This window comes from Grammomys surdaster, unplaced genomic scaffold, assembly GCF_004785775.1.
Source record: "Grammomys surdaster isolate TR1022 unplaced genomic scaffold, NIH_TR_1.0 144, whole genome shotgun sequence".
Lineage (NCBI taxonomy): Eukaryota > Metazoa > Chordata > Mammalia > Rodentia > Muridae > Grammomys > Grammomys surdaster.
Window position 1 is genome coordinate 7,658,624 of NW_021604602.1, and position 13,750 is coordinate 7,672,373.

A 13,750-nucleotide genomic window follows, 5' to 3' on the forward strand; every position below is an offset into this window, starting at 1 on the left:
CCCTCCCTCTCTCCCTTGAATTAACAGAGATCTTCCTGCCTCTACCTTCTGAGTGTTGGGGCTGAAGGTGTGCACCACCACACTCATTGCCATTGGGTTCTGACTCGGGTTGTAGTTGACTGTGTGTTTGTTCTCTCTGCTGTTGGTGCTGGCTGTGCCTCTTAAATCCAGACACCATAGTGGATCGACATGTGTGGAACCGGGATCCTTTCCTTGTTTACATTCCTCCTGCTGGCGTTAGGATCTCATTCTGCCTTTTCTCAGTCAGCTTGTGCTGTCACCATGGCTAGCATTAGGGCCTTTTGCTGTAAAGTCCAGAGACTCTGTGTGCCCTACTGTCACTGCATGTGCAAAGCAGGACACTGCTAACTCTGCGTCATGAAGCAGGTGACTAGCTGTGTGATGCAACCCTCCAAGAACTTCGCAGAGATGTGTCTTGCACATGAACAGTGCTTCTGTTACAGGCCTGCAGAGTAGAGTTGCCATTGCATTGTCTTAGTCACTATCTGAAACACCAAGACCAAGGCAGCTTACAAAAGGAAGAACGGCTGAGAGCTTACAGTTCAGAGGTTGAGTCCAGGGCCATTACGGTTGGAGCATGGAAGCAGGAAGGCCTGCAGGCATGGTGCTTGAGCAGTTGGAAGCTTACGTCTGATTCACAAGCATGAGGCGGAGAGCGTGAATGGTGTGGGCCTTTCAAAACCTAACGCACACCCATAGTGAAACACTGCTCCAACGAGTCTACACTGCCAACTCTTCCCAAACAGTTCTACCAACTGGGAACCATATGCTCAAACATGTGAGCGGATGGAGGCTGTTCTCATTCAGACCACCACATGCTACAGAACAGGGTTTAAGGTGGACACTTGCAAACCAGGCATGCTGGGAGCACTGGTTCTTTTGTGGATGGGAATTGACATGTGGCCAGGGAGAATCCTCTGTGGGTGTGCTTTATGAGCAGATTCTTACTGAAGACAAGGCTTGGCGGAGTGCCTTTTAGATGTGAACATTAGGTGCCAGCTTGCTGTCCAGCTGGAGAGGCTCCACGGGAGTGATGTCGCTACAGCTGGGAGAGCAGCTGGCCTGTCGGGGCTGAGGTTGGTGAAGGTGGAGAAGAGCTTAGTGCACTGTTGTGACCACATTGACTCCATTCTCAGAAGCATCTAGCTGTTCTGAAGAAGGGATCCAGGAAGCATGGCTGTCACAGCGGATCCCAGGATGTGTGAGAGGTGTAGTGCATTCGTGTCACTGTTTGTGCCGGTGCTCTGGGGTGACATGAAAGTGTGGTGGCAGGAAGACTTGAACATGTGCTCCTTTTCCAGGTCGTACTGGCAGGTGCTTTTTATCCAAATTACTTCACTTTTGGACAGCCAGATGAGGAGATGGCAGTGAGGGAACTGGCCGGCAAAGACCCAAAGACAACGGTGGTGGTAGGTGACACATAGGAAGCTGTCCCAAGAGGATAGCGTGAATGTGGTGTCCATAAGGACTGCCTCTAGTGCGGCTGGCGCAGAGGGCTGTTTGTGCTCGATAAGTGCTGTGTGGATTTCTCCAAGTGAGCACTAGGCTGCTTAACCTCAGAGAGGCCGCTTTCTTACAGCATCTTCATCCTCATTGACCTCATTTTACAGAGAGGCCTTGAGAACTTAGATATTCAGGGTGAGTGCTGCCTTGAAATGTGTTATTTTCAAGGATTCAAGGCCCTTGAGAGTAAGTTGTTAATTGACAGTTTAGTGGTACACAAAATACAGTGTTTCTGATTGACAGCTTACTGTTGTAAGTGGCAGTGATCCCCTGCCCTGACACCCAGCATAACTACTTAGAGGATATTAAGTTCAGGTCTGAAGCCCCTCAAAGTCTGCGCTAGAGGCCATGACCTAGGGAGAGCGTGTAAGCAGCGTGAACTAGGAGGTGGGAATAGGGATAGGATCTGACCACGAGCCGTGGGCACTGATTTACAGGAGACATTTGTTTATACGCCAGCAGTAACACGTGACAGCTGGACTTACATACTTGGGCACCGGGCTCTCAGTAGCCTCCTTGGCTGATTTAGGGCAATGAAACACACTTGGTAAAGTTAGCTCCTGCATGCAGTAAGCGCTCAGTCAGTGCTCGCTGTAGTTCGGGGTGTTGTCACACTGCTTTGCAGCTTTGGAGAGTCTGAAGATTGACAAGGACAGAGACACAGGTTCTGGAACATTCCAGTCAGGTCTTTGAAGAGCACAGTAGTTGAGATGGGTGCAGGGATGCAGAGATGGGTGCAGGGATGCAGAGATGAGTGCAGGGATGCAGAGATGGGTGCAGGGATGCAGAGATGGGTGCAGGGATGCAGAGATGGGTGCAGGGATGCAGGGATGGGTGCAGGGATGCAGGGATGGGTGCAGAGATGTAGTATGTGCCAGGAGAAGATTTCCATTTAAAGGCTGTCTGCCATAAGCTCCTGTGCTCCAAGGAATGTGGGCTTTTTGTTACTTCTCTCTCTGGACAGAGCTTTTTGATTAGCTACTTCTACGCTTTTCCTGCTGTTTGTCCTTCAGCTGTGTGCAGTGGACAGGCCCCACAGGACCTTACTCAGATGCACTCCTCAGCCCCAGTCAGCCTAGTCACTTGACACATGACTGACCATGCGTCATACAAACTAAATCATAGCTAGTTTTGCTTTAGAAAGTCTGGGAGAAGCCAAACAGTTTTTTCACAGTGTGTGTTTCTCTGGGCTTCACGTTAGTTTTTTAACATGAAGGATTGACCATCATCCCGATGCGCTTATGGTGTAGTGGTTCCATGGGCTTGAGCTTAGACTTGTGCAGGCAGTGCTCTTACCTCCTTGCTACCACCCACAGCTGTGAGACACCGCTCTTCAGGGACTGGCAGGGGCAGGGGCAGGGGCCTGAGGGACCAGAGCTTGGGACACAATGATCAGGATGCTTGATGCTCATAGGGGCGGAGTGCTGGAAGGGCTTTGGGGCAGCTAGAGGAGAGACTGCTCTGCTGCCCTGAGGGGCAACAGCCTCTGAGGTGACCAGCCCATCTCCCCTAACTCCTTTCCTGTCACTCTTTATCAGAAGGGTGCTGTCTCAGGAAGCTGCAGTTAGAATGATTATTTTAAAGTAACAAAATGAAAGCAAAAAAAATTTACATTTTACTTCAATCAGCTGTTGAACTGTTTCAACAAGGGGAAAACTAACCTTCATTTCATGCATTTCTGTTAAAACAGTTGTAAGTTAGTCATGTGGCTGTTAGGTACACAGACAGGCCAAGTCTGCTGTGTGTTTCTATGGGCTGAGCTGCCTCTGCGCCTGGATGTTTGGGCAGTCAGGTCCTTACTGCCGGCACTGATGTGTGCTGTGTTCCCTTCCAGCTGAAGCACATCCCTCCCTATGGATTTCTTTACTACAAGCAACTGCAGTCTCTCTTTAGACAGTGTGGTCAAGTCAAATCCATTGTGTTTGATGGTGCAAAGTAAGTAGTCGCTTTTTAGTCAGCTGCAATTGCTAAGGAGTCCCCAGCTTCCATGTTCACAGAGCCCTCCCAGGGCCGCATGAGTGTGGAAGTATGTCTGCGTGGAGGCCGCTGGGCTGGCTCTCAGGTGGAGCTCTGGTGGATCTCACTGTCAGTGGGAGTCGTCCTCCCCAGCCTAAAGGAACTGTGCTGGTGGCCTTTGCTTCATGTGCTTGTCCTGGTTCTTCACAGGGGTCTTCTCATCAGTGTCCACTCCCAGACTTCCATGGGAAGTCACTAATCTCATCTTTGTGGCTGTAAGGGATTCCCCAAAGGGCAGCATTTATCTGTGTACTTCTTTAGCACATAGGCACTTGTCATAGGTGACTTTGGAAGACACAGTACCGAGACTCAGTTAATTTGGCCCTATCTTATTAGCAGGTCAGTAATGCATGGTTAGTTAAAAGAATCACCAAGTGCTTTTGTTCCTGAAAGGAAATGCTTATGCACACAAGATTACAGTTTTCAAATTGATTAGAAAGAAAAGTTTCCCCAGAGCTGAGGATTGAACCCAAGGCCTTGTTTGTGTATTCCTTATAATTTTGCCTTTTTACTCACAATGGAAACGTCACACCAATATTTCAGAAGAAAGCAACTATGTTCTTCTTGGTTCTGCCAGGACCAGTTAGAGATATAAACAACAATCAAAGAGTAATGACTGTTTTCCTCCCCGCACGACCCCCACACAGTAGAAGCCGTGTGCGTGTGGAGGCATGCAGGCACAGGGGGCACCTGGGCAGTGTGCAGGGGCGGGACGCTGTCAGCACTACTTACTAACTGACCTACAGTTGTCTTCAAGGGTCTTGGCAAAGCTACTGTGCTGTAAGTTTGATGGTGTTGTGCGCCACAGGTTCAGCCTCTAATAGTCAGGAACAGGAACCCTGCTCTGTGCTGGAATTTCGAAAGCTAGGGTCCCTTGGCTGACACTGCCCTGTGAACTGTGCACTTGTGCACCGTGCTGTGTGAGCGTGAGGCCTGGCCTCACTGACTTGTCATTGTAACTTACTTCCCTCAGCAGAGAACCTGTCTTCAACCACCTAAGACTTCTGCTGATTAATTAAAATGAAGAGTTACTAGCATTTTAAGAGTATACAGTGAGAATTTTTTCCTAACCTTCAGAGAAGTTAATGTTTTATTACTTATCATATATTATTATTTCATGTTTTAATTCCTTTTTATGAAACAGAGCCTTTGTGGAGTTTTCACGGAATCCAACAGAAAGATTTAAGACCCTCCCTGCTGTGAACTTGGCAGTCAAGATGTCCCAGTTAAAAGTGTCCCTTGAGCTCAGTGTCCATGCCGCAGAGGAGATCGAAGGGAAGGTGCAAGGTGGCTCGGTGTCAAAACTCAGGAACACAAGGTATTCCCGAAGATTCCACCTGCACCAGTGTTCCCAGTATGTTCTCACAAGACTGTTGGGGGAGCTGTAGCTGGTGTTGGCCTGGCCATGTCAGCGTGGCGCTGTCCTAGAGTCCCGGCATCATGTCTCCATGGGTGTCCTGGGGGTGCTATCTGCTTATCCTCAGTGTTTGGCTGTTCAGTAGATACAATGCCTGCTGTAAAGCCGCTGAAGGACTGGGTGAAATCATTTAGATTTTCAGTGTAGATTGGAGAAATTAGCCCTGTGCTTCTTCCCTTTCTTCCTTCTGAGGTTTATGGATTTCATTTTGAGAATTCTTTTTTTGGTGGAGCAAAAGGTAGGCTCTAGTGGCGGTACATTTGAGCCTGGTTCTTAGCAGGGCAAGCTGCTAAGCAGTCACCTTCTCCTCCCTCACGGCCTGGGTGGCCACTGGGATGCAGATCTTCTCTTGGACACAAGTTAAATACTGTCTAGTACTTATATCAGATTCTTCTTCCCTTTTAGTGCCACATAGGCAGAAGTCTTCTTTTTACATTTCTAGTTGAGTCAGGGTTTCCCTGTGTAGCCTTGGCTGGCCTCAAACTCATAGAGATCCATGCCTGGCTTTATTGGGTTTTTTTTTTCCCAAAGTCTACTTTATCTCTTTCCCTGTGTGATCTTTGAGATTCTAGAAAGGGTCTTGTGCATATGAGCAGTTGGTAAGGGAGAGACACAGGCCCTCCAGATCCATCCAGTGGATGGTGTTGTGGGTCCTTTTTTGCTTGGTTGGTTGCTGTCTGTGGCTCAGGTACTTGTTAGGTGCCTGACTGTGAGGCCAGAGCTGGGAAGCTGTCTCTGTAACTTTGTAACTCAGTGAGCCTGGAGCTCATTGGTTCTGGTTGGGCTGACTGGCCAGTGTGCCTCAGGGAGCGGCCTGCATCTATGCCTCAACCAGTGGTGAGGCAGTAGTGTTACCTCTGGCTTGTCCCATGAGTTCTGGGGAAGCACGAGGACTCAGGTCCTCACACCTGTGCCAGGCACTTTACCAGCAGAGCCATTTCCTCAGCCCAAGCTTTGTTCTGACCACTTGGGAGAAGCGTAGGCTTCGCCTTCCGAGATCACTCCCTGTCTTTGTCCAAGTCCGACTGCTGACATTTGTGCCTGCTGTCTATGACTGCGAACCTCTGTTCATCACGAGGAGGAGCTGGGTCTCTGCTGGAATTCTTTCCCTTATTTTAGGATAAAGTATCAAGAGGATGTTTTATGATCATTAATTTTTTCTTTCACATCCTGTAGCATTTACTGTCTTTCTGCTCTAGGAGGAGAATGATATTTCTAGAGCCTGTTTGATAATCATGTGTTTTATGTTAGCATTATATTGAGCTGAGTATGGACTCTTTTTAACAGGCTTTTTAAAAAGATTTATGTATACGAGTGCTCTATCTGCATGTCAGAAGAGGCCATCAGAGCCCATTATAGATTACACTCAGGACCTCTGGAAGAGCAGCCAGTGCTCTTAACTGCTGAGCTGTCTCTAAAGTCAAGGTCTTCTGTAACCTGGGCTGACCTCACACTCCTGTAGCTAGGGGAGGATCTTGAACAACTTCCGCTCTTCGTGCTTTTACCTTTAAAGTGTGTGTGTGTGTGTGTGTGTGTCAGGGTTTCTCTGTGTAGTCCTGGATCTCCTAGAACTCGGATCTGTAGACCAGGCTGGCCTGGAACTCAGAGATCCACCTACCTCTGCCTCCCTAGTGCTGGGAATAAAGACATGCACCACCCCTGCTCAGCCACCTATTATTTTAATTATGCATTTTTACATGTCTGTGTGGGGACATGTGGACATGTGGTGTATGTGGACATGCGTGTGGGTGCCTGTGAAGACTAGCGCCGTGGTTCGTCTGGAGCTGCTGTTACCGGCCGTGGTAAACTGCATGGTGTGCATGCGGGAGGTGAACTACAGTCCTCGGGAGCAGCAGTCAGGATTGTTGTTCACCACTCAGTCAGCCGTCCCTCCAGCTCCTTCTTCCCCCTTCTAAGTTCTGGGACCACAGCATGCACCACCCCGTTTTATGCTGTGCTAAGGATCACACCCAGGACTTTGTATGGACCAGGCAAGCACTCTACCAACAGAATTCTTTGTTTTCTAGTTTTCTGAAGTGAAAAAAGTAGAAAGGATTTCAGGCCCTGGATTTAGAATGTATGTTCTTGAAAGCAGATATTCTCTTGTCTTTTAGAGTGTATTCTTGGAGGGGAGTGGATAATTATTAGGGTATACATGACTTCCAGATAGCCAAGGAAGTCACCAGACATTCTTTATTGCAGTGAGGTCAGACTGTAACCAGTACCTGAGACGATCAGCTTGCAAGAGGAAAAGCTAACTTGGCTCATGGCCTCAGAAATTTTAGTCTGTGGTTGGCTGGTTCTGTTAATTGGGCCCTGGGCTGCACCTTCCAAAGACCCACTGCTGCCCGACAGTGACCCCACAGGCCTGTGGGGAACGATTAAGAACCAAACTCTAGTGCCGGAAGTGTAGGAGTAGATGAGGTGGTAATTCACATGCGGAAGTAAAGCCACTTAGTTCTTTCTGTCTTCTTTCAAACCCCTGTCATTCAGGGTGAACGTGGACTTCCAGAAGCAGACAGTAGATCCCATGCAAGTGTCATTCAACACCTTGGACAGACCCCGGACAGTTGCAGATCTTCTCCTGACAGTCGATGTCACTGAGGTGAGAGTGTCCCACTCGGTCCCTAGAGCCTTTCCCACACCACATCTGAAGATTCTGGTCATGCAGCAGGCTCATCATGGGCACCGTGAGCCAGCTCCTCCTCGGGTGAATGTGGCTGGGCAGGAGTGCCTCAGAATTATTTATCATGCTGTGGGCACACACCTTTAATCCCAATACTTAGGAGGCAGAGGCAGGTCACTGTGCATTTGAGGCTAGCCTTGTCTCCGTAGAGAGTGCTCGGCAAGCCAGCACTACACCCTGAGACATTATCTCAAAAGAAAAAAAAGAGTAAACATTTGACAAGGTAAAACTTAGAAAGTTAGTTGGCATAGCATATGCTATAGAATTCTTTACATCAACAAAACTAGTGTTGAAATATTTGGGTTTAAACCCCAGCACAAAAAATACATACGTGAACGTGTTTCTTTTCTAGTAAATCTACAGCTACACTTGACTGGGGAATTTCATGTAGAAATCTGGAATCCAGGCAAGCAGGAACGCTGCTGTGCGCAGGCAGCCCCTGTGGTCTGAGCAGCCATGGAGAAGCTGCTCAGAGGGTCTCTCACAAGGCTGGCTCTTCTCTGCCAGACCTCACATGCTCTCAGACCTCACATGCTCTTCTTTCAGAGGGTCTCACACATGGCTGGCTCTTCTCTGCCAGACCTCACATGCTGTTCTTATTTGTGGACTGGGCACTTGGCCCTGCACCTGGACTCAGCAGCTTCGAGGGCATGGGGGTCCCATGATGTTGACTTATCTGGACTAAATCCAGGTCTCTCAAAGCCTTCAGGCCCTGGGCCATAGAGTTCCCTCAGGGCAGCATGTGCTTCATCCACTTCCTGCTGTTGCTGACAAGAAGCTCCTCGTGTGCTTCACAGAGGCTGTTAGGGCCTGTGGAGGACACTGACACAGAAATAAGCCTGTGGCGGGCCGTGTGGCCAATCGGTGGTCTTCATGCATGCCCACACTCTTCTCCTGCAGGTGGTGGAAGTGGGGCACTTCTGGGGGTACAGGATTGACGAAAGGAACGCAGGGCTGCTGAAACAGCTGACTGCTGAGATAAACCGCCTAGAACTGGTCCCTCTGCCTATCCATCCGCATCCAGACTTGGTCTGCCTGGCACCTTTTACCGATTACAACAAGGAAAGCTACTTTAGAGCTCAGATTCTTTATGTTTCTGGAAATTCTGCTGAGGTATGTTTTTCTGTTAACAAGAAAGGAAATAAGACTAGAAATTTATAGAAAATTTTGGGGCTGCAGAGATGGCTCAGTGGTTAAGAGCACTGGTTGCTTTTCAAGAGAACCCTGGTTCAATTCCCATCACCCACATGGAGGCTAACAACCGTTTGTAACTCCAGACCTGGGGATCTGACACCCTCTTCCAGCCTTCATGGGCAGTGTATATGTGTGGAGCACACACATATAAAAGGTAGAAAATGTGCCTTTAACGAGGAATGAAATAGGAAGTGATTAGCAGTAGTGCACACCTTTAATCCCAGCACTTGGGGCAGGGGCAGTAGCAGGCCTGTGTGAATTCAGAGCCAGCCTGATCTACATGGTATGTTCCACAACAGCCAAGGCTATATACATAGAGAGACCCTGTCTCAAAAAAAAAAAAACCATAAACAATCCATCAAACAAATAAATGAAGCAAAGACATAGAACGTGGTTACTCTAAGAGTGGGAATGAATGTAAGAGACATAGGCAGTGTCTGTAATAGCCTCTCCGCACCCTCAGTCCCCAAAGGAAAGAAGCAGCCTAGATGAAAGCTATCAGAGAGAACTCTTGAACATTGAAGAGTAGCTCTCCACTGTTGATGGCTTCTGCCAGGGGTGGGTGTGGGGAGGGACTCAGTTTCCTTTAAGGGCTGGCTAACTGGGAGTTTGACTATGCTCCAGTGAGTATCTGGGCAACACAAATCGGACGTGGTATTTTTTTTCTTCTTTTTCTTTTGTTTTGGGGGAGGTCACAATGGTAGGGGGTGAACCTGGGAGGACCAGGAAGTGGATGTGATCAGGGTACAGTATGTGAAATTTCTAAATAACAGGATTCTAACAGTAGATTTGAATTAGCATTTCCTGCCCCCCCCCCCAAAAAAAAAGAGACTATAAGGGATTTTCTCTGTCTGCGTGTGGACCGAGTCCCGTACATGGAGCTGTAGAAGCAGAGAAGGCCACTGCGTTTCCTCTGCGCTGCTGCACTGCAGAGAGAATGGTGTAGAGACTCTGTCCGAGTATTTGTTTCCTTTATCTTATAGGTATTCTTTGTAGACTATGGGAATAGGTCTCATGTAGACCTAGATCTCCTGAGGGAGATCCCCTGTCAGTTCCTAGAGCTTCCGTTTCAGGTAAGGCTGAGAAAAGGCTGGGGAGTGAGTGTTGGACACCAAAGGAAACTGGCTAGAGGTTGCCATGGCAGCTGAAGTCCGTAACAGACAAGGACGGCTCACACTAGCCAAGTGTGGTATCTACTCTTAAAAATACATCACCAGAGCCATCGCTGCCACATTAGTCTTGGAGAAAACCAGAATGTATGGAGGATCTGACTTTGAGCAAAAGAAAATTGTTTAAATTCAGTAGTGCTCTTACCTACTGTTGTGTTGCTGAGAAGAGACACGGCCACTTATAAAGGAAAGCATTTGATTGGGGGCTGGTTTACAGCATCGGAGGCTTAGTCCATCATCCTCATGGCAGAGAGCATGGTGGCAGGAGGGCGTGGTGCTGGAGAAGGAGCTGAGAGTTGCGTGCTGATCTGTAGGCAGAGGAAGTCGGGTGTGAGCTTTTGAAACCCCACTTCCTCTAACAAGACCACACGAGATTAGAAGTCTTCCCAAGCTTTTCAGAAAGTGTTCCACTCCGTGATTCAAGCATGCACAGATCTGCACCTCTGGGGGCCGTTCGTACTCAGTACCACAGCCCTTCTGAGCTTTCTTCTCAGGCTCTGTTGGCACCAGGTGTAGCTCCTTCCCAAAGAGCACACTCAAGTTTACTTTAAAATAGTGCAGCAGATGACAAAGGAAGGCAGTCTGCATGCCGTCGTCCTAGCACTTGGTGGCAGAGGGAACACAGATCTTCTGAGCTCAGGATAGCCTGGTCTGCACAGTGAGACTCTCCAAAACAAACAAACATACATAAACTTAAAAATAAAAAAAAAAGAAGTAAAGATGTTTATTTAGCTTTCAGGACTTTTCTAGGAATGCTGATTAACAAAGTTACATTTCAGGAGAATTTATCATTAGTACTGTTTCAGAGTGCTTTTCCTTCTGCCCCAGGCTTTGGAATTCAAGATTTGCAAAATGAGACCATCAGCAAAGTCTCTTATCTGTGGAGAGCACTGGAGTGGGGGTGCCAATGGTCGGTTCGCCGCCCTGGTCAGCGGCTGTCCTCTCCTGGTGAAGGTGTTCTCCATCGTACATAGTGTCCTGCACGTGGATGTGTACCGATACTCAGGGGCCCAGGATGCCATCAACATTAGAGATGTTCTCATCAGGGAGGGCTATGCTGAGCTTGCAGAGGAGTCCTATGAGTCAAAAGTATGAACCTTGTCTGTTTGTGGGACACATGTGCATGCTGGCCAGGCTGGGCCAGACTGGGAGGGGACAGTGGGTGAAGCGCTTTTCTTCCTTTTTGTGGTGACCCCAACCATAAAATTATTCTCATTGCTACTTTATAATTAATTTTGCTAGTGTTATGGTCATAATGTAAATATCTGATATGCAAATGGTTTTAGGCAACCGCTGTGAAAGGGTTATTCAGCCTATAAAAGGGTCAAGACCTACAGGTTGAAGACCACTGATCTAAAGTGTCTTCTTTATTTCTTGGGGATTGTATTATGGTGGATGCATGCTATTTTTGGCAGTTTCCTAGTCAATTATTTTTGTTTTAGAATGAAAATTAACTTAAAAATATTCTATATTTTAATTTTATCTTTTTTTTTTTTTTTTGGTTTTTCGAGACAGGGTTTCTCTGTGTAGCCCTGGCTGTCCTGGAACTCACTCTGTAGACCAGGCTGGCCTCGAACTCAGAAATCCTCCTGCCTCTGCCTCCCAAGTGCTGGGATTAAAGGTGTGCGCCACCACCGCCCGGCTAATTTTATCTTTTTTAATGGATTCTAAAAATTATTTCCATAATGGAAGCACTCAGTAAGCAAGTCATATATATTAAGCATTTCAAAATTTCTTTTAACTTCTTTTCAAGCTTTTTTATTTGCAAATTGTCAAAAATTAAAATACAGTTATACCATTTCCCTCCTTGCAGTTCCTCCACATGTCCCTTCACTCCTCTCATTAGCCATGGCCTCCGTTTCTCGACTGTTACATGTTAGTGTGAGCGCATAAGTCTATAAACACAACATGTAGTGTTGGTTATATGTGTATGCTGTCAGGACTGTTCGCTTCCTGTTAGAGAACCAGTTAGGGGGCGCTTCCCTCTCTCAGGAGTTAGTAATTCCTGTAGTTCATTGTCTAGAGGTGGGGTTCTGTGAGCTCCCTCTTTCCACCTTAGTGTGTGGACGGTGTGGTCACTGCTCTGGTTCTCTTTAGGCAGCCGTATTGTCGAGGTTTCCTAGTGTGGCTTCCCTCTAGAAGTCGCAGCCTTAAAGCAGACTTCCTGGTTCTATTGTCTTACAGTCCTTCCATCCCATCATCTCCACAATGTTCCCTGAGCCTAAGGGGTGGGGGTGTCATGGATGCACCAGCTGGGCTGATGACTTCTCTGTATTTGACCAGTTGTGGCTTTCTAAAATGATCTCTGTCGACTGCAAGAGGTGCCTTGTTGATGAGAGGCGAGAGCGATAGTTACCTGGAGGTGTAGGATTTAGAATGAAGTTAGGGAAACACCGGTTTAATGAAGTGCCATACTATATTCCTTGCAACTCAAGTCTTGAAACCTGACTGGGCTAGTGAGGAAATGAGAACAGGACAGACACATAGACACATGTTCAGAAGAGTTGTGATCAGACAGGCCGTGCTGTGCGCACTTGGATGGAGAAGCACCAACTACCACAGCAACAACAGGGAACCTCTGCACACCTCCAGAGGAGTGAATTAGTCAGGAAGTCTCTGTAGGTGACTGTCTCCAGCTGCAAACATCCAGGAGGGGGCTGGAGCTGATAGTTGGTAAACACCAGTTCTTGCACACAATATTAGACTCAGACCGGAAGAGGACATTGCAGTTTTGTTTCCAGTTGGCCCCAGGCCATACCCATGTCAGTAGTACATGTCCACTCAGGACTTGATCTGCGTCTGCACATTGGCTCCAAGGCTTCCTCCACTCCCACACTGGCAAGAGTAGGTCCTTCTCTAAGACCGTGGTCTCACTAACTATAGGGCCTTGGCTGGGTTTCCAGTACCAGACACAAGTTCCTTCCTGTTAAGTGGGCCTTAAATCCAATTAGCTAGCTCTTGATTACCACTAAGATAGGACTTAGTAAAGCAGCTACTTTTAATGTGTATTAAAAACAATTCTTTTTGTTATTATGTTAGAAAGTGTAGTTAGTCTTTATTTTTGTTTGAATTTTAAATGAACTTGATAAAATAATCTCCTTATATGTTCATGGCATTCAAATAGGAATAAGATTCTATCTACAATGAAACATTTTGATATGAGATTTGTGCTTTTGCTTTAATTTTTGCCTTTGACACAAACATTTGTTCTGATCAGCAAAGCTATGAAGTCCTCAAGGGTTTCTTTGCTAAGTCAGTGGATTCCATGCCAGACGGTTCCATGTCCTCTCCTATGAAGGATGACGAGAAGCATCTCATCCGAATTCTGTTGGAGAGCTTTGCTTCCAATCGGCTGGGTGCTCCAAACTGCAAGGTGAGCTGTGTAAAACACATCTTAGATCTTGCTCGCTCTGCACAGTTTGTCCTGGGCTGTGACTGCATCCATGACAGTTTTCCTTCTTCCTGTTGTTTCCTCTTGAGTCCTCTCTTGTGCCGTCTCTTCCTCCTCCCTCCTTTCTCTTTCTAGTCTGTTACTCTGCTGGGGATCAGTGGGCTAGACAAGCACTCTACCTCTGCCTGTTTCCTCAGTGCAAAATTCCTGTTTTCCTTTCTTCTTCTTCCTCTTCCTCCTCCTCCTCCTCTTCTTCTTCTTCTTCTTCTTCTTCTTCTTCTTCTTCTTCTTCTTCTTCTCCTCCTCCTCCTCCTCCTCCTCCTCCTCCTCCTCCTCCTCCTCCTCTTCCTCCT

At 47.4% G+C, this 13,750-nt stretch overlaps 1 protein-coding gene across 1 annotated transcript in view; it reads left to right on the forward strand.

Annotated features, from left to right (window-relative positions):
• Tdrd9 (tudor domain containing 9) overlaps positions 1-13,750 on the forward strand; it is a 100,862-nt gene that overhangs the window by 61,931 nt on the left and 25,181 nt on the right. Inside the window, exons 22-29 of the mRNA XM_028764561.1 lie at positions 1,323-1,430; positions 3,359-3,459; positions 4,685-4,858; positions 7,451-7,562; positions 8,544-8,756; positions 9,821-9,910; positions 10,835-11,095; positions 13,224-13,379. Of these exons, the coding sequence (XP_028620394.1) occupies positions 1,323-1,430; positions 3,359-3,459; positions 4,685-4,858; positions 7,451-7,562; positions 8,544-8,756; positions 9,821-9,910; positions 10,835-11,095; positions 13,224-13,379 (1,215 nt within the window). The remainder of the gene's footprint in view (positions 1-1,322; positions 1,431-3,358; positions 3,460-4,684; positions 4,859-7,450; positions 7,563-8,543; positions 8,757-9,820; positions 9,911-10,834; positions 11,096-13,223; positions 13,380-13,750) is intronic.